General features: G+C 42.8%; 3 protein-coding genes across 7 annotated transcripts in view; all 3 read right to left on the reverse strand.

Annotated features, from left to right (window-relative positions):
• On the reverse strand, nt 1-14,338 carry disp3 (dispatched RND transporter family member 3). Of its 2 annotated transcripts, XM_037778441.1 has the most exons (22): nt 14,035-14,338; nt 13,677-13,778; nt 8,717-9,715; nt 8,396-8,615; nt 8,105-8,241; nt 7,846-7,980; nt 7,390-7,550; nt 7,074-7,213; nt 6,859-6,950; nt 6,576-6,740; nt 6,071-6,232; nt 4,994-5,140; nt 4,765-4,901; nt 4,476-4,645; nt 4,244-4,374; nt 3,782-3,966; nt 3,545-3,671; nt 2,948-3,093; nt 2,675-2,834; nt 2,447-2,560; nt 1,642-1,814; nt 1-1,492 (listed from the first exon to the last, which is right to left on the reverse strand). In XM_037778441.1, exons 3-22 carry the CDS (start codon nt 9,705-9,707, stop codon nt 1,136-1,138), a joined length of 4,050 nt encoding a protein of 1,349 aa, XP_037634369.1. In that variant the 5' UTR covers nt 9,708-9,715; nt 13,677-13,778; nt 14,035-14,338; the 3' UTR covers nt 1-1,135. The 2 variants fall into 2 exon arrangements, with proteins under 2 accessions (XP_037634369.1, XP_037634370.1); XM_037778442.1 differs by lacking the exon at nt 14,035-14,338 and having other exon boundaries at nt 13,677-14,012.
• A 720-nt stretch (nt 14,339-15,058) lies between these two features.
• Nucleotides 15,059-27,781, reverse strand: part of si:dkey-32e23.4 (dynamin-1-like protein) — a 17,813-nt gene continuing 5,090 nt past the window's right edge. Inside the window, exons 1-18 of one of the 4 annotated variants that reach the window (XM_037778448.1) lie at nt 24,225-24,399; nt 22,268-22,387; nt 21,885-22,026; nt 21,565-21,603; nt 21,304-21,350; nt 21,151-21,222; nt 20,968-21,054; nt 20,620-20,782; nt 19,949-20,069; nt 19,464-19,802; nt 18,461-18,581; nt 18,177-18,332; nt 17,983-18,072; nt 17,785-17,883; nt 17,467-17,583; nt 17,257-17,366; nt 16,990-17,149; nt 15,059-16,848 (exon numbers count right to left, since the gene is read on the reverse strand). In XM_037778448.1, coding sequence (XP_037634376.1) covers nt 16,792-16,848; nt 16,990-17,149; nt 17,257-17,366; nt 17,467-17,583; nt 17,785-17,883; nt 17,983-18,072; nt 18,177-18,332; nt 18,461-18,581; nt 19,464-19,802; nt 19,949-20,069; nt 20,620-20,782; nt 20,968-21,054; nt 21,151-21,222; nt 21,304-21,350; nt 21,565-21,603; nt 21,885-22,026; nt 22,268-22,369 — 2,022 coding nt within the window. In that variant the 5' untranslated portion in view covers nt 22,370-22,387; nt 24,225-24,399 and the 3' untranslated portion in view covers nt 15,059-16,791. Of the gene's footprint in view, nt 16,849-16,989; nt 17,150-17,256; nt 17,367-17,466; nt 17,584-17,784; nt 17,884-17,982; nt 18,073-18,176; nt 18,333-18,460; nt 18,582-19,463; nt 19,803-19,948; nt 20,070-20,619; nt 20,783-20,967; nt 21,055-21,150; nt 21,223-21,303; nt 21,351-21,564; nt 21,604-21,884; nt 22,027-22,267; nt 22,388-23,845; nt 23,871-24,224; nt 24,400-27,781 lie in introns of those variants that run through there. The other 3 variants (XM_037778450.1, XM_037778451.1, XM_037778449.1) reach the window with 3 other exon arrangements.
• ubl4a (ubiquitin like 4A) overlaps nt 24,875-27,781 on the reverse strand; it is a 4,549-nt gene continuing 1,642 nt past the window's right edge. Inside the window, exons 2-4 of the mRNA XM_037778453.1 lie at nt 26,988-27,093; nt 26,646-26,854; nt 24,875-25,534 (exon numbers count right to left, since the gene is read on the reverse strand). Of these exons, the coding sequence (XP_037634381.1) occupies nt 25,427-25,534; nt 26,646-26,854; nt 26,988-27,093 (423 nt within the window). The 3' untranslated portion in view covers nt 24,875-25,426. The remainder of the gene's footprint in view (nt 25,535-26,645; nt 26,855-26,987; nt 27,094-27,781) is intronic.

Below are 27,781 nucleotides of genomic sequence, written 5' to 3' on the forward strand. Positions count from 1 at the left end.
TTTCTGCACCTGTTTTATTTGACATTCACAAGTAACACACACACAAAACAGAAATGTACTGCTCATGCCACAATCGAGTCAGTCCCTCTCCCTAACCATTATTGTGTTATGTGGCTTGACAAATGGCCCTCACCTTTACTGTGGGGCAGACCGGAGCCGGCGTCGATGGGTGTTAGAGTGGTGCTCTAAACTGTGTGAGAACAGAGAAGGGAGCAGAGTTGGTTACAGTGAGTGACTACAAGTGCAGCGGAGGACGTGCAGAGGCTACACCTGAGGAGCTGACAAGAGGTCTCTTTCAGTTGGCGCTGATGACAAAAATAGAGACATTGAAGCAGTATGAGTTCCAAGATATAAACATGTGAAAGAGTCAGAAAAGAGGATATCTTGTGGTAAGTCACAACTCTTCAGAACAAGTGTGTGCTGGCAGCATCAAAAGTTCAGTTGAGAAAGTGTGAGAGCAGCATACTGAAACATTTACATCACACATTACACTTAACAAAACTGTGCACGGTATAAACTTGACAACTTTTAATCCAGCCACATCAGGACATCATAACATTTGTTGCAAATGTGGCTGTGGACACATTCATTGCACAACTAAGAAAACGATTTTAAAAAAAAAAGTGGTGTTTCACAAGATGTCCATGAATCATGTGAACCACTAACACTAACCGTCACGGACGTAGGAGCGCGGCGCCTTCACAACAGCAGGTCACAGTACAGTCAGTGGCAATGAGTTACGCTGATGAAAACTGTGACTCAGCCGGTGTTTCCCAACGATAGCTTCACCACCTCTACGCTGAAGGCGATATCGGCTCAAACACATACCTCAGCTGAATCATCATGTCAACCTAGAAAGGTCAACCTACTACTGTGAGTCACATAGTCATAAACATAAGCTTACAATCCACTGATCCACAATAAAAGTGAAAAAATATGTATTTTGAGATGACAAAAAGCTTCTAATTAAGGAATAGATTCTGACATCTTTGTGCTGTAAAGAACAAGATCATTAACTGATCTGATATTCCTCCCGAACATGGAGGAGAAAATAGAGTGTTTACAGTTCTCGTAGTTTTGCATACAGAAGAACTCCCCTGCCTGACATCAGTGTGAGTTGGCGGACAGTTGTTGTTTACGTGCTGATTGATTGCCAGGCCAACGCTCCCAGCTGTCCTCCCACCCAGCACAGAGCCGCTCCCAAGGCTGCCGCCGCCATCACGGCTAGGCTGGCCTTCAGCACAGCGCCGGGGGGTCTGCTGAAGCGGGCGGGGGCCATGCACGCCAGCATGGCCACAGTCACGGTCAGGGTGAAGAAAATGGAGACAGCGGTGTTAATGGCCACAATCTGGCCAAACTTGGCGAAAGGCACAATGACGCAGAAGAAGAGAGGGACCGTGGAGATCACCGTGGTGACGGCGCTGGACACTATGGCAACACCCACATGATTCACTGCCTCCAGGGTCCGCCTCTGCCTCTCGGCCCTATGTTCCTGCAAACAAAACACAGATTAATAGGTGGAGCGGCTCCTCTTTATTCATGAGCCTTCAGGGCGCTCCTCGCCTTATTAAATCCAAAGATCTTAGTCATTAGCTTGTTTTTGCAAGTGTGTAAACTGAAGACAAATTTACACTCCCATACCGAGTCATGATCAGTCATAGAGGACATGGCCTCCCCAGCCAGCAGGTATCCCTCCACCAGGTGCAGACAGTAATCCACTGAAGATCCCACAAGTATGGACAGAGAAATCGCCTCCACTGCTCCCATCTCCCAGCCCAGCCAATACATGATCGCCACCACCAGACAGATCACTCCTATTGAAGGCCAAAAACTCAGAATTACACACATGATCCCGACCCATGCCTGAATATTCCATTTTAAAGAGGACCTATTATGCTTTTGTGCTTTTCCCCTTTCCTTTAGTGTGTTATATAGTTTTTTTTAAACATGTAAAAGGTCTGCAAAGTTACAAAGCCCAAAGTCCATGCCAAAGGGAGTTACTCTCCCCCACTGAAACTCTGCTCCTGAAAAGCCTGAAACACCTTGCTTAAAGTCCCGCCTTTTCTTCTGTAACATGGTGATGTCATCAAGTAACACATTTGCATAATACCTGCCTAGCGGCTAGTCTGGCACGCCATCAAACAAAGCTAGTTAGAGCGGAGAGTTTGGTTTGGTTGGCCAATCACAACAGCTAACCAATCAGAACAGACTGGGCTTTTAGGGATGGGGGGGCAGGAGCTCAAACAGAGCTTTTCAGACAGAGGGTGAAACGAGGTGCTGCAGCACAGCCGGTATTAGAAAAGTGAAGCGTTTTTCAACACTAAAGCACATAAACATGTTCTCATAGAATCCCGAAATGCAAGTATGAACCTGAAAATAAGCATAATAGGTCCTCTTTAATAACAAGTCACTTCCAAACCTGAATATACAACTTTTCATCTATTACCTAGAATGGTTATGAGTACTGGGAGCAGCAGCAGGAGATGTGCAGTAAACACGGACACAGCTGCCACACAGATGGCCAGAGACAGCAGCAGACTCCAGAGGGCACTCTCCACACCTACAAATAGACCAGAGAGCACTATATTATCAGATTTTTACATGCTGCATCCTCTTCAGTTTGCAGAAAAAAAAACCTACATCTCTTTGACATGCAGTGCCACCTCTCACTCGCCTATGATTTCCATGAAAATCTGCTTCCAGTGCTCGCAGGTCTGGAAACCCCGTTGCAGGGCGGAGGTCTGCGGGAGGGAGGCGAGCTGCTCCTGGATGAAGTTCTCCCACTGAAGGAAGTCGGAATAGGTCTGAAAGGAGGATTTGCCCTTGTATGTGGTCTTGGGAGAGCAGAGGCAGAGCGTTACGCGTGATGGCACCAGCTGAAAGTGAACTGGAAATGTGCTGCTCTGTGATGCAGGAACATGAAAAGCTGAGAGATGAAGGGACTTACAGACTCAAAGGCCATGGACAGCCAGCGGACCTTGCCTCCGTGCATTCCCACTGCACCGTGGGAGAGCTGTCCCGGTAGCAGGTTGGGCTCAGGGAGAGAGTGACACTCAGTATGGAGCAGAGGCAGAATAGAAGACAGTTTATTACCTGAAGGGAACCGAAGAAGGGACATTGAAATTTAGTTGTTAAGCACTTTATATTACATTGTGTCTAAATTAAGAATTTAGGGCTGCAACTACTGATTATTTTCATCTTATCATTCCTCCATTGACTGATGCATTATTTGTTTTTATAAAATGTAAGAAAATAATGAAAAACATCCATTATAATTTCCCAAACCCCAAGTTAACATCTTCAGTACAGTCCAAAAACCCAAAATATTCTATTTGCTATTAAAGAGCAATAACAAAATCAGCAAATATTCACATTTGGCACTTTTGCTTAAAAAAATGTCTTTAACGATCGAATCGATCATTAATTTTTTTTGTTGATAAATTAACTAATCAATTAATCAACAGACCATTTCAGCTCTATAAGGTTTTAATGATATTTTATGGTCAAATAAAAGACTTCACTCTGAATTGTGTTTGGGAGTTACCTGAAGGCAAACACTGCGCTCCTCCTGGCTTCACAAGTTGTGTGTTTGCACTAATAGCTTTACAAATTTTGCAAAGACGCCCCATTTCCTGGAAAACATCAAAGTCTGGGTCCAATATAATGCTGCCCTTTGGAGAGAATTAAACACCACATCAACCAAATGATAATATAATTAAAATCTGGCTATGCTTTATTTCTGTTGATTATTAAGATACACTGACACAGGTGTGACCCTCACCATATCTCCAATGACGTGGTTGTCCCTCTGTTCGGTTCGGTTGACTCCCAGGATGCCAAACACAACAAAAACCATCGCCCCAGTGTCGACCAGAGGTCGCACCGCTGGGTGGCCACATGCGCCGCCACTGCATGGGTTGAAGCCAGACGTTTTGGATGATTTTGTTTTGGCAGCAGAAGAGGGATCTTTGAAAATAGAACCAGAGGAAAATCTCTCAGCAGGCATTTATTTATACTGTGTAAAAATATCTGTACAACTAGAGTACTGTGGAAAAAATCTTCCAGTGGGTTCAGCTAGTGTCACTTTAAGAAGCTATAGTGTTATATCACTGCATTTTCTCTATTTTTAAGACTCAACATGAGAATGAATGACATAAAAGAAGACATTTCAGCAGTGTCACACATTCAGTTTTCTTGATGGGATAACAAACCATCTTCATGGTAATGATGTTTTCTCGCTCACCACTGGGAAGAGGAATATAAAAGGTCCCTTGTGTGGGTCCATCAGGCCCAGAACTGATGCCGCAGCCAGGCGGGTTGACACACACGCGGCTGGGATGAGGTCTCAGGCGGCGCTGGGCAAAGCACAGTCTCCTAAGAGGAGAAAGCAGAGCTGAAATGACAGATTGTCCACTAAAATGACATGACAGGCCATCAAACTTATGCTATGATTTTTCTTCCATTTGTGTTTTCACCTGCTGTGCTGCTGCTGAGACAACGCTACATAAAAGGAAAACTCTGGCGTCCAGCCATGACGGGGTTCACACGAGGTGGATGTGATCATCCAGCTGGGGTACGGGCGGTACACATGGGAAACACACACTGTCATTCTGGTGGTGTAATTGCCGCGGGGCTGATTATAAGCCTATTCAGATAAAACAAGATTAGTTATAAGCCGCTTTAGCAGCTCATATCGCAGTTGGGTTACATAACCGTACAACTAATTATATTACTGGCTGCTATTACTTTTATTTGCTCTCTAACCTGAAATGATGACACCTCTTCATGCTCTGTGCTGCACATTTTCCATGGGGAGGGAGTGCTGGTGTTGAGGGAGAAGCGGTAAAGGGACACAGAGGCTCCAAGGTCCAACTTTGATATGTAGACTGTAGGTAAAGAGCCTAAAACAACAGCAAAAAGTACAATATTTTAAAAATGATGGGAGAGGTTTTAAATGAGGATGAAGAGGATTATTATGAGCTGAGTGTTTTACCTGTTTGGTTGGTGCTTGAATTTGGTTTCACTGAGCTCCGAGGAGCAGTGGATGTTGCTGTGCTCGGGGTCTGCTGATGTGTAGAGAACTTAAATGCTGATGAGGAAGTGTGGGTGTACAAAGGATGGGGCTTTTCCATGAACACACCTGCAGGACACAACATGCAAATCAGACATCTGTTTTGGATCTGTGAAGTTAAAGGGTAACTTTGGTATTTTTTCAACCTGGACCCTATTTTCCCATGTTTTTGTGTCTAACTGACTAATGGGGACAACAGTTTCTTAAAGTGGTTCAGTGTTGAGGGACAACGCTGTAACCGGCAGCTGCTCACGGGCTGCAATATGGTGCTATTGGGGCAAGCTGGCACTGTCATTTATGTTCACTAAATGTGCTTGTTTTTGCCATGACAGGCTCTGATTGTTATTATTAAGTGTCTGACAATATTATGGAAAGAGTCTCACTCAAGAAGACGTCTCGTTCTGAAATCTGGTGAGGTGACATGTTGCCGGAAGACAGCGGTGGAATAGTGGAATACATCCATGGTGTGGTGGAAATGCGAGTGCCAGCCGGTCAAAGTTTGTTGTGTTGGAGTACAGAAAGTGTATATTAGCGTTATATAATAATCGATTTTCAATGTCATGGCTGAATATATAGATGATTTCCACAACGTGGATGAGGTCTTTAAATTTGATGGCCTCCCGTATGTATTTGAGTACACGGATATTCAGATTTCACAAAGAGTCTTCTACTTGGACACAATAACAGACTGGATCAAGAGAAAGGTAAGAAAACGTTTTATTTTTCTGTAGGGTCCTTTCCATAATGTTGTCAGACATTAGTTTGTTAGTGGAAAAAACAAGCACTTTTAGTGAACGTAACGTTACGTTGCTCATTTGCCCTCGCAGCTCATTTCGCTGCTGCTGGTTACAGCGTTTTCCCTCAATACTGGACCAATTTCAAAAATTGTTGTCCCCATTAGTCACTTAGACACAAAAACATGTGAAAATAGGGGTTGAAAAATACCAATAAGTTACCCTTTAACTGGTGAGTGTGTTTTTATCACTGCCATAGTCTCACCTGAGCACATGGGGCAGGAGATGCCTTGACCGCTGAGGTTGCTCCTCAGAGCCAGCAGAGTCTGGAGGTTTGTGTCCCGGCGGAAAAGAAGTGGGGCGTGAGTCGCCGGCCTCAGGAGACAGCAGCACCCGGCAGATAAGAGCAGGACGAGGAGGAAGACGCCTGGGCCGACAGGAAGAAAATGATAAATGATGGCAGAGAGGAGGGTCTGATGGAGTAGATAGAGCAGCTGAGAGACAGATCAGGGGCAAGGATCAATTACAGTCACTCCTTAAAAGAGGGAAGCTGATCATGATTCATGATAGGCACTTGCTCTTCCTCTGACAGACCAAATCCCCTCAGGCCGGACAGAGATGGGCTGGAGGTTACTCTCATGTCTAAATCATAGATCAAGATCTGTGAAAACCAAACTATAGAAAGTTCTCCCTGATCTTTTTAAGTTTTCTTGAGTATAAATTGCCGTGTCAAGTAAGTGAGTTCTCAGAGATTTTTGATCAAATCTCACCTAGAACGGCTTTTCTTCGCTCCACAGCTGGCTCTGCCACTAAGTGCTTTAGGACCCACCGGAGATTTGTGCTCACCACACCCACATGCTGCTGCCCTGGAGGGGACAGGGGTGTCTCCACTGACAGGGAAAGAATGGCCGCATCGCCGTCTGTGTCGCAGGAGCCTGGCCGAGACAAAGACAGGGGGCTTAGTAGTGCCTGAACAGCAGCATTTTACAACCTAGATTCCCTTTCCTATTCTCACCCTCCATGATTCACTCAATGTGAGGGAGATAATCTCACCTGGCTCCATCTCCACTGACAGAAGTGCCACATCGTCATCCTCATCTGACAAAGGGCTGTGGCTCGCCGACAGGCCCGAAAACAGCTTCCAGCTTGAGAGTGAGGAGGCAGTTAAGGGAGAGAGACAGCTGAAGGGATTACAACGCGCCTGTGGTGTCGCACAGCGTGCACAAATAAAAAAATTCTCACACAAAAGTAAGGAAACAATGCCTTACCAATTCAACCAGGCGTGTTCCTGAGGCTCCACACACTCGGTCCAGATACACAGGGCAGCGGGCATCAGGGCGGATACGCAGAGCCAGCAGCAGCTGACAATGAGGGCCATGAATAGGCCGAAGTCATGCACGGCCGGGATCTGAGTGTCAGTTAAATAAAGCACAGTGTAAAAGGACCTTGAAACATTTAATTTGTGCTTATCGCATGAAAATGCCTGTCTGCTGAGAGAGGCACTTCTATTCATCCATAGCCGAGGAGTCATTTATACTCCCTGTACGGATCCTATTAACGGATGGATTGCTCTTCTATGGTTACCTGAGAGAAGGTGTTAGCAGCATAGGCAGCTGCGGTAGTGAAGGAGGTGAGGAAAGTAGCTCGGCCGGCTGTTTTAATTGTGTAGATCATTCGCTGCTGCGGCTGACGTAGATGAGAAGCCTGTCTGAAGGTGCTGATGAACACAAATACATCATCCACCCCTGAGCAGCAGTGAGAGAACAAAAGAGCTGCCTTATTACATATTATGGTAAATGTACTGTAAAAAAAAAAATTTTTTTTCAACCTTTAAAGGAATAGTTTGACATTTTGGAAAAAAAAAAAAAAAAAAAAAAAATACATGTATTTACTTTTTTGCTGAGAGTTAGGTGAGAAGATAGATACTCTCTCATCAAAGAGAGTGGTATCTATCTTCTCACCTAACTCTTGGCAAGAAAACAAGCCTATTTCCCCAAATGTCGAACTATTCCTTTAATGAAAATATTTCTTTTCCCTTACCAATACCGATAATAACAAAGGCTGCAACTCCATTGAGAATGCCCAAGTACCTCACGCCAAAGACAACGTGGTACAGGAAAAGAGCCATCAGGCAGCTCAGTCCAATGCTAGCGAGTCCAAAGAAAGTCAGAAACACTACAGAGAGACAATGAAACAACAAGGAGCTCAAAAAACATTCATAAGCTACGAAATAACTGACTACAAAATTGAGATATGTACACATCAATGCAACTGCAATAAAGTGCAGGTCATACTGTACCAGAAAAGGAGGTAAGGACGAAGACGAGAACAGTAATGCAGGCTCCGCTGATGACCGCCAGCATCATGTCATTGTGGAAGGTGTGTCTCACCTCATCATCGAACAGCTCCGTTCCCCCATACAGCACCTTCACCTGGCTGTGACAAGAGGAGCAGATACAAGATAGCATCCAATTTCAAATGTTTACAACAATGTGTAAATAATGTTATTATAATGCAGCAAAATAACTCCCTGAAAGGAGTGATTATGTATTGTAATGAATGGGCAATATTGCAGTGATTTTGCCCCGACCTGGTAGATTGCTTGGCCAGGATGTCTGCGTACTGCACCACAAAGTTTTTGAAGCGTGATCTTTGCTCGTGAGCTCGGTCCTGCAGGGAGTAGTAGGAAGGAAGAGGAGCTCCGAAGTGGATCTCACTGCGTAAGAGGGAGGAGGAGAGATGCTCTGGGGACAGACTTTCATCCACGTACCAGTAGAACTGTGGGTGGGTGATGGCCAAACTCAGAGAACCTGGGAATACATACATGGCAAATCAGCACTTTTTAGGAGGACTATTACAGGTATTCCTTTATGCTTGAAAGCTTAAAGCACTTTCTGCACTGTGGGCTCACCTTGAATATCAGCTAGATCTGGGCCCATGCCATCATAGTAGATCTTCCCTCCTCTCTCACTGGGGTACAGGTAAGACAGGAGTGAGCTGGGTGGGGAGCAGTAGGACGGCCCCAGTGGCAGATCCCTCAGCATCTCCAGAGGCTTCCAGCAGAACTGATGAAACTGCGGGTGCTGCATGAGCAGGCGCTCCACACGGTGAATCGTCTGCAGGCGTTCGGGGGTGAAGATGTTGCGATCGCCCTCACCTTGAGCCACAAACACCAGCTCGATCCTCCACAGAGCCTGGCTCTGCAGGTAGTAATTGGGAGCGAACCTGCGCCTCCTAATGAGCGGAAGAGTGGAGTTTCCATCCCGTGACCTCTCCTCTTCCTCCTCTGCTCTGTGAGTTAAGTTCTTGTGCTTACCCATTTCCTCCTGACCCAAATCAAGCGCTGTCCTTTTATCTCTGCTGTCTGCTTCTCCTGTCTTCTGATCATCTCCTGCATGTAAAGAGTCGTTTTGAGGAGTGGAGGACCTCGCGCCCTCATTATCTGTCCTGTTGAAAACTCCCTGTCTGCTCAGCCTCTCCAGCAGGAGCTCCCTCAGGGCCTCAGACTCGCTGTTATCCAAGTCTCGCCTACGTCTGTCCCAGGACCCCAGCTGAGTCTTCACAGCTATGGTGAGGGCGTCGAAACGCTCGGCAGAGAAGTGACTGTGAACCTCGAAGGCACTGTAGGAGAGGTCTATGTCCAGAGGAGGGCAGTAGAGTAGCATGTAGGCAAACAGGGCGCACGGTAGCGAGACAACTACCCCTAACACCACTCCACTGGCCCAGGGCTGTGTGTACACCCACCCCACCGCCCTCCACAGTCCACACATCCCAGCCTCCCCAGAGAGACAGCTCTGTCCTGCTGCTTGTGCTACTCCATCCTCTTCCTCCTCCTCCTCCTCCTCTTCTTCCTCCCCTCCCCAGCTGGTCTGAAAAAGCAGCGGCTCATCCTCCACATCCATGCTGGCACCTGTCAGGGACACATAACACCACTTGATCATCGCTCACTTAAAGTAACACCCTTTTCTCTCTTCGGGCAGGAGCACAAAATAGGTGTTTGAAGTACCAGCAGCTGACATGACCATCCGACAAAATGAAGGACAAACTCCGAAAAGTGGCACGCAGCAAAGCAAGGACGTGAGAATTAAGTCTGTCCTCGCACAGCTGTCGACAAACAGCTTCCACTGGCAGCTCACATGAAAGAAAATTGAAGAGGGGAGACCTTTTTTTCCTTATAAGATAAAAATGGTTGGCTGAGCCCTGCTTTAAGATGCTGATCACAAGAGCTTGGGGGTTAGACAGGCTAAAAGCTGTGATTTAATTCTTCTCCCTGTCAGCCATTATCACCCAGAGAGAGTCTGCTGGTGGCTTTCTACACATCAACACTAGCTGTGTCTGCGCTGCAGCAAATTAAATCATCTCACTTGTCTAATTACTGACAAGAAGAGTGAGTGGGATATTAGACAGAGTTGTGGAATAAGAAAGGGTTTATCTCCTGTGATGGGCAGCCTTTGAGTAACAGTGTCAATAGGTGCCACTTTTTTCCCACTCCTCCACACACAAGATACTGCAGTTTGCATTCAAGTGGCAGTGAGCCCGCTAACTGCAGCAATTTATCTATTCTCTTTAGAGCAGTGCTTTAAGGTCAGCCAGGTAAGACAGTGAATCTTGATTATGTGTAAACGATAGCCGCACTCGGCTCTGTAGCTGAAGTGAAAAATCCATCATAAAAAGAGAGAAGAATTTACAAATTACACCACGTAGTCGATATTTGTAGAAATGATTAAGACTCCTTGAGTTAGAAAGCAGAGAAGAAAGACTCATGAGAGACAAACCCCGGAGCTGAAAATAAACTGGAAGCTTGTTGATTTATGGGATTTGTGTTTTTTGCTCTTACACCTGAGCAAACTTTATTTTATGGTAGAGATAAAGAAGAAAATTTGCTCCTGTCTGCTGCACCTCATGTTCTGTGCAGTCACTGTGTCCACAAAGTCTCTGGTTCACTGATAATGGAACAACTCATGGATGGGTTTCATGGTCACATCATTAACGGTCTTAGCTCTACACTTTCTGCGAGAGAGTTCTCAAATGTCCACAGGATTTTACATATGCTAATGCGGTTTTATGCTGGATTTTTCCTTTCATGAAAGAGATAAGAAAGCCTGTTGAGCTGAAAACCATGAGCTCCACTGCGTCTAATACTCTGTGAAAAGGCCTATTAATGTGCCATTTTTTTTTTTTAAATCTGCAGAACACATCCTTTTATTAATCACCATGTCATCTTACTGCACAGGCAAGGACACCAGTGCACCTTTTAATGGGAGAGCAACAGACCAGCATCTGCCCACGCACTGTGAATGTGGTCCTGTTCTTTTAGAGGACAAATTCATTAATGGTGTTGGGAAGTTTGGTTTCAAAGTGTGAAAACAGAAAACGGAATATGCTGTCTCAACAAAATCATCTAATTATTTTCAGCTAGTTATGGCTCACAGTGCCTTTTGTGTCTAAAATAACAAGGAAAACAATTTGTTCCAATTTATAGACTGCAACATGGTGGCATCATTACTGGTTATCTGCACCCATCATGAGCCCAATTATTTTGTTTTCTGTAATGCCATAATGAAAGCCAGTTTTCCTCTTCAAACATGTTTCTGTCATAGTAATATGACCAATTACGTGACAAAATCTTGATGAAATATGCGAGATGTAATTGCGCGTTTAGAGTAAATGAAATGGAATACAGCTTTGAGTAATTCGATTATTGTAATCCTGTTACATTTCATCATTTCTGCCTCTCCAGCTTGTTTTGATGATGGTGCTCTCATCAACAGAAGATGAGAGGAGGCGCGCAGACGAGCACAGAAATATGATGAGAGAATTGGAATGGAGGAAAGGGGGAAAGAAAAGGTCGGGGAATGACTGCAGACGCACACACACACACACACACAGCCGTCACCCTTCAAACAAACGACCAGCACCTCAGAAATTGTGCTTTTCTGGCGTTTAATATTCATGGCAAAAAAAAAATCGAAATGACAGTACTACAGGCTCCATTTCAGTGTCTGTTTCAACATCAAAACAGGCTGATTAGTGGTGCAGATGTCAAAGTCTGACAGTCTGAGGAACTCATTAGTGACTGATGTGCAGACTTGGTGCCTATAGCTCTGTGCTGTATGCTAAACCTCTACTGTGTGCGACTTGCAACAGACAGCACGCAGGTACAGTGGAGGAAAGATAACTACAGTGAAGCACGGCCTCGGGGAAAACATCATTTTCTCTCCTCCTGATGAGTCTGACGCTTCTTCACGTCCAAAAGCATTGCACCTCATGTGCAATAATTATGAGCGGTGTGCAGCTGTAAACCACTGCGAGCAGCGCAGAGCCTGCTATGACTAATGTGTTTACAAGCTCACACAATTGTTCAACACCGCTATTTCTTTCTGCAAAGATTAAGGGTAGAAAACGACGCAGGTGCGGATTAAAAATAGAATGCAATTTGGCATCCTGCTTTCTGTATTTATTGGAATAAACGCCATCTCCCTCATGGCTCAGTCTATATTAGGGGGGCTGTGTTTCTTAGACTCAAAAAACTGAGACGGATAAATGCACTGAGTGGCTTGAAGTGAACATCTATTTGCAGCTTTTGAGGTATGAAATCTTGTACTAATCGCTTGAAAATGACTTTCCTTCCCTCACGCAAGACTCAATTTTGAACTTTCAGTGTAGCATTTTTTTATTGAATTGTGTTAAACAAGCACTGCCCAGGTAGTCGTGCTGTACCTGCCTGCTTGTACAGCAATATTTGATGGACTGCGTTGTGCAGCACAGAGCTGAATTTGTCTCGTGTGTCATGTTCAGCCAGTTGTGAGCAAAAAAGGAGGGTGAACTCCACGACACTAGGTGTATTTTTTTCTCCCACAAGAACGTGCAAAAGCTGAAGTGTCAGCGTTTTTACCCTCCACTTCATCTCTGGATTGTGTCTTGTAGTTGAGGTGGGAGCTCGGAGCAATCCCAGCATGCTGTGAGCCTGAACCCTTCACCTATAATAATCTCTCAACATCTCACTCATCCCCCCCTCCTTTTTTGCTCTCCATCCCTGACTCTCCTGCCCTTTTCATCCCCTCAATCTTTCTGCCTTTTCTCCACGTCTCCATCTTGTCCACAAAAGGTGAGAGATTTGTAACCTTCATTATTGACAGCAGCTAAAAATAACCCCACCCTCCTCAGTCTTATCTCCTCTCCATCTCATCCAATATGGATATCACACGCCTGCCTGCTGCCCCACACACACACACACACACACATTCAGCCGGGTGTAAACTCAGCAAGCAAACCACCTCATTTAAAGGGGCACTGATTTCACCACGAGTGCTCTATGAATACGTTCCCTATGCATGAGCGCTCAGCAGTAGGTTTATAACGGATGTGTCTTCTATTCCTTTTTACGCACTGTGAATCTGGAGACGGTGGTTCAAGTCAAACTCCCGAGATCCATTTGCACCTGACAACGGTGTTCATTTTTTCCTCATTGTATTCTCGATGAATTGTGTGTGTGCTGTGTGAAGCATCCTGGGGCTGTACCATGCGTTTTCTCACACTCTCCTGAATAAAAATGTTGTAAATAAGCCTCACATTACAGTGGTGGTAGTTTTCTTTTTCTAACAGCATAAAAACAACACATATATGAAGCCTAGTTCCCAAACTTATCTGCTTCAGAGTCACTCTGATGAACAATGCTTTTACTCCAAAGCAGATAGGATGAGCTTTAATTGATTTGTTAATCCATTTCTTCACTCTCTCTTGCTTTTTCCTAGATAATTGCACAGTTTAACCCCTTGGGTAATTAATATTTTCATCAATAACTCAATAAAGGCAAAAAACAAAAGTATCCCTATCAAAGCAAATGCCTGCAACAATGATGAGAGTCTTACCTGAGGCTGATGAGTCGAGAATCACAGGTGGAGCATTCAGGCCTACTGGGTCCACTTGTAATGTGCTGAACTTGTGCTCTGAGATTTCACCTCCTCCATGCTCTGGTGTGGAAGAAAAGAAATAATTCACTCACTGCTTTATTGTCATAGTTAATAACTCATCAAGAGAGAGACACCATGGGAACCCCCACAAGAGAATGACACACACACAAATCCACTTCCCAGTCCCCCACACACACACACTCTCTCTCTACAGGAATCTTCTAATCTCAGCAGTTAATAATGTGTTGTTTTCCTCTTCTTCTATGCTCCTCGGTACCTTTCTCTCTCTTTCGTGCACCCTCCCCTCCTCTCTTACCCGGTTGTCCAGGCGACAGAGTCAGTGAGAGACATTTCTTCCCAGAAGCTCCTCTCTCTCTCTCCCATGGCTTTGTTCAGCTTGCTCTGCTGACTGGCTCACCGGTGGAAGACATGCGAGGAGGGGGACTGCAGCCAGAAAAACCTCCTGTAAATCACTGGAGGACAGCAGGAGAACCTGGAGGGATGTTATATATGAATCAAAACGCGCCTCGGGCCGGTTCCACTTTTAATTCAGCTGGTTTTATGTGACCAAATTGATGCGGTTGTCACGACGCTGCAGCCGAGCCCCCCTCCCATGCTGTCAGAGTTGGTATGGTCTAGTCTAGTCTCAGTTGGTGGGGAGGTGGGGTGTGTTATAAGAGGGTGATCACAATAACTCTACTACAGTGGAAGACAAAGTGCAGGCAATTTAAAATAATCGCCTGAAGTAAGAGGTTTGAGGTTCCTTATACTTTCCTTGTGCTCTCACACCACATGAACTTAAGCCTTTTAATCTAGCTCTCTGTTGCAGGTGCAATCTGAATTTGTGGGGTTTGTAAATTCAGCTCTGATTTGATTCATGTTTGCCTTGTTGTGCAAATAATGCTTGGGACCATAGTGCTCACTCTCATCTAACATTAATGACCAGTTCTTACACTCTTACAGCCACATTCAACTCATCCATCATCTCACTTTCTCAACCTCTGCTCAGGTTTGAACTTGGATTGCATTGGCATTGAAAGTCAAATTCTCCATTATCTAAATGGGAACAGATAACTCTGAAGTAAAGTTTCACCATATGTAGCTCTTTCCACACCCTGTGGTGCAGTGTGTGAGTCAAACACAAAGCTGCTCATGTCACTCTTACAATGTGTGTTTGTGTGCGTGTTGGCACCCTTCAGGAGACTTCGTCTTCACGCTGTTGGCTCGGCTGTGACAGGCCCATCTGACTGAACAGACTTTTCCAGTCACCTGAGATCAATAAAGTGAAGCAGAGTGAGTCTAATCGCATCTCACTGTGGAAGACAAACAAACAGAACTTATGAAAACAGATCAATTCCTTTAACTGCATTTCATCAATAACACCCAAACAGAGTCCGTACAGTGTCCTTTGTTAGGGTTTAATGAGTCCCTCCAATCTCAACAGACTTCATTCAGTAATATCACAAATATTGGCAGGCAAGAACTCATAGGCAGTTGACACATGATAATAATTAGATATTTAAATAATACAAAATATACATAAATCGCTCATTCGTACGTCCACACATGCATACTGAACACACACATGCAAACTTACACAGGGCTTTCAGAAAGACAGACTGACAGGGTGCTGTGTTCGCTCCCTGATCACACTGTTACTGTTTGATGGTCCCCGTTAAGGCAGGTCTTCCTGAAAAAAGCCTCATTCTTAGGATAACCATTTGTTTTGGCTATGAGAGGAGATTCACATTAATAGCTTATATATATTATAGCACTTGGGGGAGGGGGGGGAGGAATCTGCCTGAACAACAACTTAAATTGGGAACAGATGGTAAAAAGATGAATAATTTTTCACATCTAGCAATATTACACAATGAAATTATAATTGGCACGGGAGCAAATGGCTCTGCATGCAGGATGTAGCTGCATAGCGAGTCTCTTATACTTGGGCAGTGTCCTTACTACTGGACAGGGGAGAATAATAGGGAACTATCTTATATCTCTGTATCATTAACAGCGGAAACCAGCGAACAAATGGCTCGAGGAAATAAAGAGAAGCTACAGAACATTACCGCCCTGCCATCTGGATCTAAAATCTAGCAAATGATGGAGCACCCTACCCATACAACATAATCTCCTGACTATCATGATACATTTTATTCATTTCTAAATATATAGTATATATACTCTACATACTATAGCTGCCCAACTTGTCTCCTATAGACCTATAAATGGGTAAATATATGTTGGATGTTTTGGTCTCCTCGTTTATGACTACACACAGAACTAGAAAGTCAGTGCAACAGTTAACGGTACAAATGGGCTGATATGTAAATTTGGCTCCGGAAAATAAACCTGATATTGATTAGCACTACAAAGCTGGAAAAACAATCTGCATTCATCCCGTAATTTCTGCAAATGGCCGCGGTCTGCCTTCAGTGTTGCATTGCAGTCAGCAATAATTGAGTTGGGTTTCCGCTTCATTTCCATCTCTGGTGAGTGCTCCAACAAAAGGGGATTAAAGTTGGAACACATCTAATCTAGCATAGTTCTAGCACCTGCTAACGTGGCTCAGAGGAAGCCCAGTTTTTTTGGAAAGTGTGGAAATTTACAGTGTGAACACATTTTGATCACCCCGCCTTCAAACAAACAAAAAAACAAAAACACCCTAGAGAACAACTTAGACACTCCACATATAATTTACATTTTACAATTACAGCAACAATCTTACGACCCATCAAACATTTTTGTCACAAAAAGATTTTGTTCGCGGTTGTCTTTCACATTTCAACTTTGCGGTAACACTTTTGGCCTGAGTGTTTAATCAATTTGCTTCGCTACACAACGTTCACAGTGAAAAGCAACAGCCCCGGTGAACTGGTCAGGGCGACAGATGACGGGGGGGGGGGGGAAAGTAGATCTTAATCTGCTATGGTCATTGGTCCATGAGAAAACATGGGTGCTGCCACACAAAGACAAACACACACACACTCTCTCTCTGTGCTGTAAACTCACATACACTCTCATACTCTCAAAGCTGTCCTATGACAAGGTAATTGTTCGTTTCCTCTGGCTACCACAGATGGGTCTCCCGGATCTCAGAGATGATGTTATTCGCTTTTTGGAGCGCCTGAGAAAGAAAAGACAAAAAAACAAAGAGGGCAGTTGAATCACTGGCTTTTGAAGTACTAGATAAAAGAAAAAGAGAAAGGACTTGCTGGTCTTCATGCTCAGAACTCATTCAGAGAACAAAAGCATCGGCCAATTTTACCTCAAGCATTTGAGCAACCTCAGTCCGCTGCTGTGCCGTGTCCTGTGACTCAATGAGCAGCTCCTGCAGCAGTTGCTGTTTGTAAAGCTGACCCACCAGCTCACTCTGCAGATGCTCTTTCACAAAGTTCACCAGGAAGTGCATCACTGTCTTGGGCACACTGTGGACACACACAGCCCCGAGACAAATACAAAATCAGCATCACTAACAACAACTGTGCTTAACAATAGAAAAAAAGAAGGTGCTCATGACTTGTTTCAGTCGAACCTGTCCTGGATGCTTTTGCGGACAATGAGGAAGTAGCTCTTGATGAGGCGTTGGATGATCTCGCAATCCCTCTGCTCCTTCGCACTCAGCTTGCGGGATACGGGTACCGCCTGGCAGATAGAGAGAGAGAGAGAGGCAAAGTAAAATGTTGACAGTGTGCAATGTATTCACTCCTAAGTGTTTTGTCCTACTGCTAATCCCACTACTCACTGTGTCAAGGAGGTTAATGGCCTGGCCTTTGCTGTGACTGCCAAAGCCTGCAGCCGGGATTCTCTCATCCGCAACCTTCTCGTTCTTCCAGCGCTTCCCTCCATCGAGGGCCTCCGCCTGTCAGCAAGAAATCCGATGAAGTCAGAGGGTCAAAGCAATTTTCGCTGAGCCTAGAATTCCACTACAAACTCTGAAAGGGGCTCTAATGTTTGGCTGTGAAACATAATGGTTAAGGCTTTACAGAACTCGACTTCTGCTGTTTACCCTAGCAGAATAAATGATAAATGAGAGTACCTGCCATAAGGGACAAATAACTACCTGCTGACTGTTGACAGATGCAGAGACCTGCGCTGCATCCATGAAGTCTGGATGTTTTGTGTTGATGTAGGCGAGCTCTATTGATACTAAATTGTGCACCTGAAGGGAAAAAAGCATAATCAATCTCGGGCAGTTAATAGAACTTGGCTGTTAAATTATTACAGTATGAAAGATCATCTTATCTAAGCTGTGGATTACCATTTCATTAGTAATCGGCAAGCGCTTCCTCAGTAATCCTGTCACTACTTCCACAATGGAATCGTGCAGTTTGGGGAATCGCAGAAGCTCCTTGCAAAGACAAAGACAAAAGATTTTCTTAACATGGTGTTGTCATAATTAATGTTTCTCTGTTTTTGGAAGTCAATCAAGTAAAAAAACATCTTTTGGCTAACCTGAGTGCTATAAGAGGAGCAGTGCTGGATGATCCTCTGCAGCTCTTCATGAACAAGCTCTACACAGCGCATACTGGGCTCCTCCAGACGCTTAATTTGCCGCTTCACCAACAACTCAAAGGACACCTCGGGCACAAAAAGTGCTGGCCGCGGACCCTGCAGGGCAAATCACACACACACACACACAGCAGCTCTACAATTTACCTGCTATTCCCCCAAACGAGAGAGCTTGACTGGAATTTGGATTAAACTAATTACACGAACAGAAGTCGGGAGAAGCTCACCGTAGCATTGCGGATGGCAGTGAGGATATCAAGCTCACTCAATCCTCCCAGGGGGTCGATGGACTGCAAAGTGCGCCCAAAGGTCTCATGGAATATGTAACAGATCCGAGCACCCCCACAGCTGTAGAAGAGATGGGTTCAGGGTGGGTTTCTTAGTGCTGTGTGTCAGCAATGTTAATTGCTCCAAAATTAAATGCAGTCATCCAAAAAAGGTCAATATTTGCTCCCTATTTATTTGCATGAATTAATCGCCTTGTGGCAAGAGAGCTGTAGATACGAGGGTGCCAACAGAAGATGCTGATACCACTTCAATTTACATTACCTCAAGGACATTACCCTCATGATAGACATTGTGAACCAATGTAGGTAAAATGCTGAGCCGTGCAACAAAAGTACGAAATTTGATGACAACCTGAGAAAATTAGAGCCAATTCACTAAAACATGAAACAAAAGCTGCTATCATCAGAAAAAAAGCATTTGCTGTCCAATAAAGATACTGCTACTTCATTTAAATCCTGGCTGTGTGATGTCTCATCTTTCCAGAAGTTCACTATGAGAGGCACCCTGGACAGATTCTACTCCAACTGGCAACCGTTAATTAACTATATTAACATGTTGCCCGCTGGCAAAATTGCACTGTAATAATACATTTGGAGCCTACACATACAGTATGCATGCACTGCTGCCTGTTCGCAGCCAGCCCTCTATGACCTTTTAATGGTGCTACGTTGTCCTGGGTGTAATGTCTGTCTATTGACCCGATATATTATAATATATATATATATATATATATATATATATATATATTAATATATATATTAATATATACCATACCATATATATATAATAATAATAATAATATACAGAATATACTGAATATATTCTGTTTGATTATCTGATTAACAATAAATCTGAAAATGTCTTGTTCATGTTTGGTATACATTTTTTTGTGATCTTTTTCAATAAAGTATTGAAACGCTACTATATAGAGATTAGACTCACAGCTCTGAGGTCTGGATATATCTGGCCGTTCCCTCGATGGTGTGGCAGTAATCGCTGGCAAACTTGGTGACAATCTGCAGCAGGGTGGCGCTGTGGTCTTCTACTGGCTGGCCGTAGCCGTTGAGTCGCGCCTGGTACTGGGCGCTCAGCACGGTCACTCGGGTTTTGAGCTCTGGCAGGCAGTCCCGGATGTGGTGCATGAGCAGCCTGCTGAGAGTTTTGGCCAGATAGCGTGAGCCGGCTCGGGAGGCGAGCGAGGGGTAGTGGCGCTGCAGGAAGGCATGCTCGTCCCTCATCGTGTCCTCCAGGTTCTTCTGGGTGTTGATGTCATGCTGGCTCCTAGGACGATCACCGATTAGGGAGAGAGAGGGAGCGTAATCAGATGATCAGGGTAATAAGGGCATGAACAACTTGCCACCTTGCTGTATTGTGAATCTAAAAACATTACATAGCTAAACAAAAATAAATCAATTATTATTGCAAACCTGTTAACAACCCCAATAATCCCAAGTTTGACTGGAATGACTCGACCCAGAAGGACCTCCAGGGCATCAGTCCCTGCATCCATCAGGTCCAGCTTACTGATCACCAGCAGTGTTCGGCGACCTGATAGACATACACACATCTTAGATTATATTTCTAAGGACAGTTAACAGTCTTCATAATTCAGTTTTTCATCATTTATATTGAGGAAGACTAGAAGAAAGTGTGCAGTAGGACATCATAGAAGAAAACAAGGAAACAGGTCTCTAATGGGACAGGATTCAGGACAACAGGGGAGCATTTGTACCCAGATACACATATCCTAACTTGCACACTATCAGTGTACAACAGGCACTTTAAGGCCATACTGCCAACCTCCCAGACAATTACTACAGGCAGAATCTCATCATCCATCCATCTATTATTCAGAGTGCACTATGACTGCAACATTAATTTTGTAAGCAACTGTTAACTGTCAGATTGCTCTTAGCAGTAAAGACTGACGGGTCCAATAGCCTGAAATGACTTGAGTACAGTACAGTGTTCCTGCACATTTAATAATTCACAATGCTTTTCAACTTGAGGCCGTGTTATGTAATAATCACCGATGGAGAGGCAAGAAAATTTAAATGAAATCTGAGGAGAAGAGGCGCCCGTTTACAAAATGTCCTACCATCTGGATCAACCTCACGAGCCAATTTCAGAGCATCCGAGGTGGCCAAGTCAGAGTTGGCAGGGGACACTGTGAGGATGAGGGAGTTTGGATTGGAAATGAAGGACAGGATCATCTCTTGTACTTGTGCCTCAATGTCCTCTGGCTGGTCACCAACCGGAACCTGAGGCAACAACAATGAGCATTCAGCAGCGTTACTGTAAGCACACAGCACAGATGTGGTGCTGCTGTGAATCTGTGATGATTGCAGACATGATGATGATGATGATGATATCATTATCTAATGCCATTATGTTTGTTTGCACATATGAAACAAAATCCACATCCTTGTCGAGTGGCTGAATTTACCTTAGTAATGCCGGGTAAATCGACCAGGGTGAGATTAAGGACTTTGGGGGAGAAAATCTTCAAATATATGGGCTCAGGACTGATTCCCTAGAGGATATGAAAAAAAAGGAGAGAAAATCATGAATGCCATGTAAAAAGCTAAATTTAAGGCATCACTGACTTAACATCAATGCTTTCTTTCACCTTGTTGTCACCTGAACTGCGTTCGGTCTCCGCTTCAATTTCCCGGCGAATTTCCTGAAAATCTGCGAAGATCTGTCAAGAAGGTGTGAGAACGATGCATCAGCTAAACCCAGGACATTACACAGGACAAAGGCAGAAAGCATATAAATGTACCTGGTTCTTGCAGTGCAGGAATGTACCCCATTCTTCAGTTTTGACACCTGGACAAACATATTAGAGTGAGTGCAAGTAATTTTACAGAGATGTCTGCAAATAATGTATGGTTTGGGGAGAAATAATGCAAACTGAAGTGAAAATTACAAATGGACTGATATATCATGCTTGACAGACGAAGATCAGAACGAACACAATGATTTAGAGAGTTCACAAAACAAATGACAAAGACAAGTACACGCAGACCAAATAGACAGAGACCTGGGTAGCTGATTTGGGCATTTTGTTTTACCCCATGTCCTGAAAGAGTAGTGAAGAAGAAGAGGAAGAAAGAATGCATGTCAGCAAAGAGAGGCTCTACAAGTAGCAGTTCAAACAGTGAGTGAAAGTGCCATGCCAGAGTGTTAACCGCACAAACTACTTCTAGCAGACTACATGCCTAGACAGATATAACAAACCTGCTGTCCTACTATGATATGCTGATATTTAGTATAGCATAACTTGATTGTGGGTTTTCAAGGATAATCAAAACAACTTCCCTGTTGTTTTTAATATGAATAATCGGGTAAAAGTGAAGGTACCATTCTCAGTCTTCAGTCTCTCCTTCAGAGGGGCAACGTTAACAAGTTGCAACACGAGGGGTCGTCTTGTGACTATTCCTGATCCCCGAGGCAAGAAATCCCGTCCGACCAGGCTCTCCAACACAGAACTCTTTCCACTGCTCTGTTATGACACATAATGAGAGCAATTCAGCATGTTTTTCTAGCAGCACTAATACAGTCTTTCTATATCAGTGTGCACCGCAGACACATTAATAATGCATATCAAATTTATGATCAAATCAAAACCTCAAACTCAGATCAGAGACCTTAAAGTTTTAGTAACAACAGTGAAGTCCTGGCAAGGGTTACAGATGGTTAAGTTTATAATTAAGCTTATCATTGTGTTTTTTTTCCTGACTGACCTGAGATCCAACCACGACTATCTGAGGCAGCTGTATGACCTCTGCTCCCACTGTGAGGAAGACCTCCTGCATACGGTTGATGGTGGGAATCAGAGTCTCCATCCTTCCTCGGTGCACTTACTAAATTGGTAAAAGAGAACAAACATGAATAGACAGAAAGAAAGGAGTAGCTCATGTGACATTAAATCTGACTGAAACTAGAATAACTCTGAGCCAACACCTAGCTAGGAAAATGCTAATCCCCAAAAGCCCAATGAGAATGAAGTTGGCTGAAAACTAAAAAGTACATTTAGCAAGCCTTCTCTTCTCTCCCTTTGTTTAGTTGAAGAGTACTTAAATTTCAGAAGTGCAGCCAACCCGAAATTCTTACTTTGTATCAACTTTACATTAAACCAACTATTAATAAGAAATTCACATGCACAAGTAACAAATAGCACCTCTACCTTGGTAAATGGCATTTTTAGCACATTATCATAAGCATTGGCAGACATAGTCGATAACAGGCATGTTAGAGTGTGGGCAGGTACTTTTGTGCTTTCAGATCAAATCACTGATGAAGTTAGAGAGAATAAGACTTCTTAGATTAACTTCTCTTCTGCTGAACACATTCAGTCCAGTATGTGAAATACTTCTCCATTTGATACACACATCATCAAATTACTGATTAATAAGAAATTCACATGCACAAGTAACAAATAGCACCTCTACCTTGGTAAGTGGCATTTTTAGCACATTATCCCTATAGGAAATAAACAGTCACTGGCCTATAGTGGTAGTATTTATCCCATAAGCATTGCAGACATAGTCGATAACTTGTCTTTTGTGCTTTCAGATAAAATCACTGATGAAGTTAGAAAGAATAGGACTTCTTAAATTCACTTCTCTTCTACTGAATACATTCAATCCAGTATGTGAAATACTTCTCCATTTGATACACACATCATCAAATTACTGATTAATAAGAAATTCACATGCACAAGTAACAAATAGCACCTCTACCTTGGTAAGTGGCATTTTTAGCACATTATCCCTATAGGAAATAAACAGTCACTGGCCTATAGTGGTAGTATTTATCCCATAAGCATTGCAGACATAGTCGATAACTTGTCTTTTGTGCTTTCAGATAAAATCACTGATGAAGTTAGAAAGAATAGGACTTCTTAAATTCACTTCTCTTCAGTCTAGTATGTGAAATACTTCCCAATTTGATACACACATCATCAAATTACTGATTAATAAGAAATTCACATGCACAAGTAACAAATAGCACCTCTACATTGGTAAATGGCATTTTTAGCACATTATCCCTATAGAAAATAAACAGTCACTGGCCTATAGTGGTAGTATTTATCCCAAATCATCAAATGCTTTACCTATACTAGGCATTGATAGTGTTCTACACACAATACCCCAGAGCATTACAGCAGCATACTGATCATATGACATTAGTGGCAAGGTGTAAAGCCCCATAGGAAAATACTAATCCCCAAAAGCCCAATGAGAATGAAGTTGGCTGCATTATATATATATATATATATATATCTGAGCAAGAAAAACAAAAACAGTGTTGAATAATACCCACTGCAAATGACAAAAATAAATAAGCTTCATGTATTTCCTTAGGGAAGTCTGTCTTGGTTTGCAAAAGAGAAGAGTGGTCCTGATGAGAGAGGGGTGTAACGTTAACGCCCAAAGCATCACATACATCAACACTGTGCTGAATCCTCCCAGTTTACACACTAAACTTAAGTAGGATTTCAAGATGAAACCTGTCTATTTAATCCTCTATAACGACATTGACCTACATAACAACTAATCATGTAGCAACACAGGCCAGTCAATGTTAGCTGGCTAAGGCTAATTGGTACAGTAAATGCAGGAAGTGATAGAGATGTGCTAGCTTTGTGCTAACACTAGATTATCCACTGGAACAACTGATGCTCCATTATGACCTTACCGTTGTCCAATTAAATTATATCCCCCCCTTCATCCAACGTGTCTGTCCTTCATTATTCGTAGAAAAACGGCGAGAAACATCGCATTTTAACAGAATTATTATCCAAAAATTAGCAGCAATAGATATAACCGTCAGTTTACCACATACTAGCATTACTCTCCTTCAATCTGATTGGTCAGAAAATATGATTATGCGCGTCACTGTCACCTGATTGGTCGACACATAGATGACGTATTTTAGTCCCGCCTTATAAAATCCCTCTATACTCAACATCCCTTTTATATTTTCAACCACTTCTGCTTTTTATGCTTAGAAAACAGCTTTAAAAAAGCCTTCCCAGTCAACATTCAATGTATTATTTTTACACATTTAATATATGGACTATACTCATTTTTAAAAGTCTCTTCTGCACTATATTCACTTTTTTAATTGTCGTGTATCACAGCTGTTACCCTGCACTATATTCAGTTTTAACAGTTTTCTTCATCTCCTTGTATTTTTATACATGGTATATTTTTTTGTACTTTATATTTTGCACTACTAACTTTTTTACTGCCTTTTTACTAACATGTTTTGCACTATGGAACTGTGATGCTTGAATCTATCTATCTATCTATCTAAGCATACAACAAAACAGTAAACATTAACACTTGTCTTTTTTTTTTTCTGTGGTTTAATGTATGTATTATATATAAACATATTTACAAATCATACAATGAACATCAGTTAGTTACGGAATAAAACATGTGTTACCTTCTCATGGGTGGTTGACAGAAAACACCCAGTCATAATCCAACACAGATATTACTAACAAAATACCCTCCAGTAGAAGCTAGTGTCCACTGGGAGTTGTAGCAGCCAGAGATCATGCGAAACCAACAGCATAAATGGATTCCTTTGTATTCTAATATTATGGGATCAGGTCTTGTGCCATTGCTGCGTCATCAATGACAGTGACTGATGCAAAGTTTTCTTATCCAAGGCCTTTGGTCATGGATAAGAAAGCCCTATTGCTGAGAGATAATCGACAGTCAGTGTTATCTGTGTTGATTCAGCCAATGACTAGGCACACAGCCGGGGCTCTCTGCATGAAAACTGATACTGTGTTTTCCATGTCTCACACTCTGAACACTGTATGCACCTCCAAGCACTGAGCACCTCGCAAAACACAATCACAGTAAGCAACTTCCAGCGGGGCATTTTCAGTCCATATATGAGGTGTCCATGCCCTCGCCGTCGGGGTGAAGCAGTCTTCCCGCCAAGCGCTCAATGTCGTCGAGACTAAGTTGTCGAAGTGAACGTTCATAGTCCTTGAAGAAAAACAAAACAAAAATATTGAGAGACAAGTTAAAAATATTCGACGGAATCTATTTGAATCATGTTGTGTATGAGGCGATATTGCACTATTTTTAATGAAGCATGAGATAGGAAGGATGGTTCAGTCTACAGTAATGCAGACCTGAATCCAAACCAAACTAATGGTGCATTAACGGGAGGCCCTAATCAATTTGATAGGTCAAAGATTTCCAAGTTTATCACCAGAGAGTTGCCATGAAACGACTAAATTTCAAAATATCTGGTTGATAACGACTTGAGGTTTTAATATATCCATATAACTTCCATTTACAGGGTATGTTTTCACAAACATAAACAATAATGTATTCACAGTGAATGTAGTTAGGAGTTTTTGACATTAAATAAGCAGAAGAAAAAAATTAATGTCAAAATGAAACCCATATCAATACTACTTGATATAAATTAAGTACTCGCAGTGCTTATGAGGCTTTCATTATTCAGACCTTGCAATGGCTTTTACATTGATCTAGTTTGAGTGATATATTCTTGCGATAAAAGAGTACTTGATGATATGATCATATTACAATTTCATGAGTTGTCCAGGCATGCCTGAATGACTGCTCTGTTAAACAACTGACCACCACACAATGGATGATAGTACACAGAGGGCTTCACAGGATAAACTGGTTGTGTCTTCCATATTTGGGCAAAAGAAGGCTGCATTTCTTGGCCTTATTTGGAGCAGACTTGACCTGACTTTGGATCCAGTCCCTAAATTTAAAAGCAGCATTTATACCAACAGAATGAGAGGCAAAATATGTCAATTGAACAACACTGTCAAATATCTACATTGTCAACACGAACATGCCGGAAAATATAACTTTATTATCTTTTGCCTCCATCCCCACATGTTCATAAATATACATAGTTGGGGAAAGGACCTTAAATTTGTATTTGATGCTGCCCTTCTTAATGTTTTGTATCTCTAGCCTCCACTGCTAGCAACAAATCAAAACATTTGATTTAACAATTTAGAAACTGTAAATATTCACATCAAAATGGTTTAGTAAAATTTGTTTTCTTTGTTCTTAGATTACAATGCATTGTAACACAATTATTAAATACCTTAATAAGCTGTTCATGGACTTTTGCTGCATCTGCTGGACTAAAGTGTCTAGCAAGGATAGTGGACACAGTCTGCCACACTCTTCCCTGTGTGCTGCTGCTGCTGCTGGCAGCAGTCCCTGACCCTCCGGTCCTCTCCCCCACTGGACGGATAACCAGATTCAATTTAGCCTCTGGCCCAATGGAGTAATCACTCAGTCTGTGTTCATCTGAGGAAAGCAATATAGTATGCAATCATCGAAAGGACATTTGATTCATGTGCAAAATATATTGGTGAATCAAGCAATTACAGTTCTGCACAAAGGTTATGAAGTGGTTACATTTGACTTTTGGCAAATCTACCTGCGAGCGCTTTCCCTTTATAGAGCAACCGCTGCTGGTTTGCTGGTATGTTGAGACGTTCTGACACAAGTTCCTTCACTGTGGAGACCTTTTCGTCTTCAGTCACCTGGAAGATCAACAACATGATGATGTAGTCACACTAAAATACATTTAGCAAGCCTTCTCTTCTCTCCTTCTGTTTAGCTGAAGAGTCCTCAAAATTTCAGAAGTGCAGCCAACCCGAAATTCTTACTTTGTATCAACTTTACATAAAACCAACTATTAATAAGAAATTCACATGCACAAGTAACAAATGATACCTCTACCTTGGTATAAATGGCATTTTTAGCACATTATCTCTATAGGAAATAAACAGTCACTGGCCTATAGTGGTAGTATTTATCCCATAAGCATTGCAGACATAGTCGATAACAGGCATGTTGGAGTGTGGGCAGGTACTTTCGTGCTTTCAGATCAAATCACTGATGACGTTAGAAAGAATAGGACTTCTTAGATTCACTTCTCTTCTGCTGAATACATTCAGTCTAGTATGTGAAATACTTCCCCATTTGATACACACATCATCAAATTACTGATTAATAAGAAATTCCCATGCACAAGTAACAAATGGCACCTCTACCTTGGTATAAATGGCATTTTTAGCACATTATCTCTATAGGAAATAAACAGTCATTGGCCTATAGTGGTAGTATTTATCCCATAAGCATTGCAGACATAGTCGATAACTTGTCTTTTGTGCTTTCAGATAAAATCACTGATGAAGATAGAGAGAATAGGACTTCTTAGATTCACTT

The sequence above is a fragment of the Sebastes umbrosus genome, chromosome 8, assembly GCF_015220745.1.
Source record: "Sebastes umbrosus isolate fSebUmb1 chromosome 8, fSebUmb1.pri, whole genome shotgun sequence".
Lineage (NCBI taxonomy): Eukaryota > Metazoa > Chordata > Actinopteri > Perciformes > Sebastidae > Sebastes > Sebastes umbrosus.

Bases quoted from the DNA above. Each gene is read 5' to 3' on its own strand.
- disp3 (XM_037778441.1), bottom strand. From the start codon at position 9,707: ATGGATGTGGAGGATGAGCCGCTGCTTTTTCAGACCAGCTGGGGAGGG. The intron at 4,646-4,764 runs GTTAGAGAGCAA...TTATCTGAATAG, and splicing joins AAGAGGTGTCATCATTTCAG to GCTTATAATCAGCCCCGCGG. The intron at 1,493-1,641 runs GTATGGGAGTGT...TTTTGTTTGCAG, and splicing joins CTATGACTGATCATGACTCG to GAACATAGGGCCGAGAGGCA.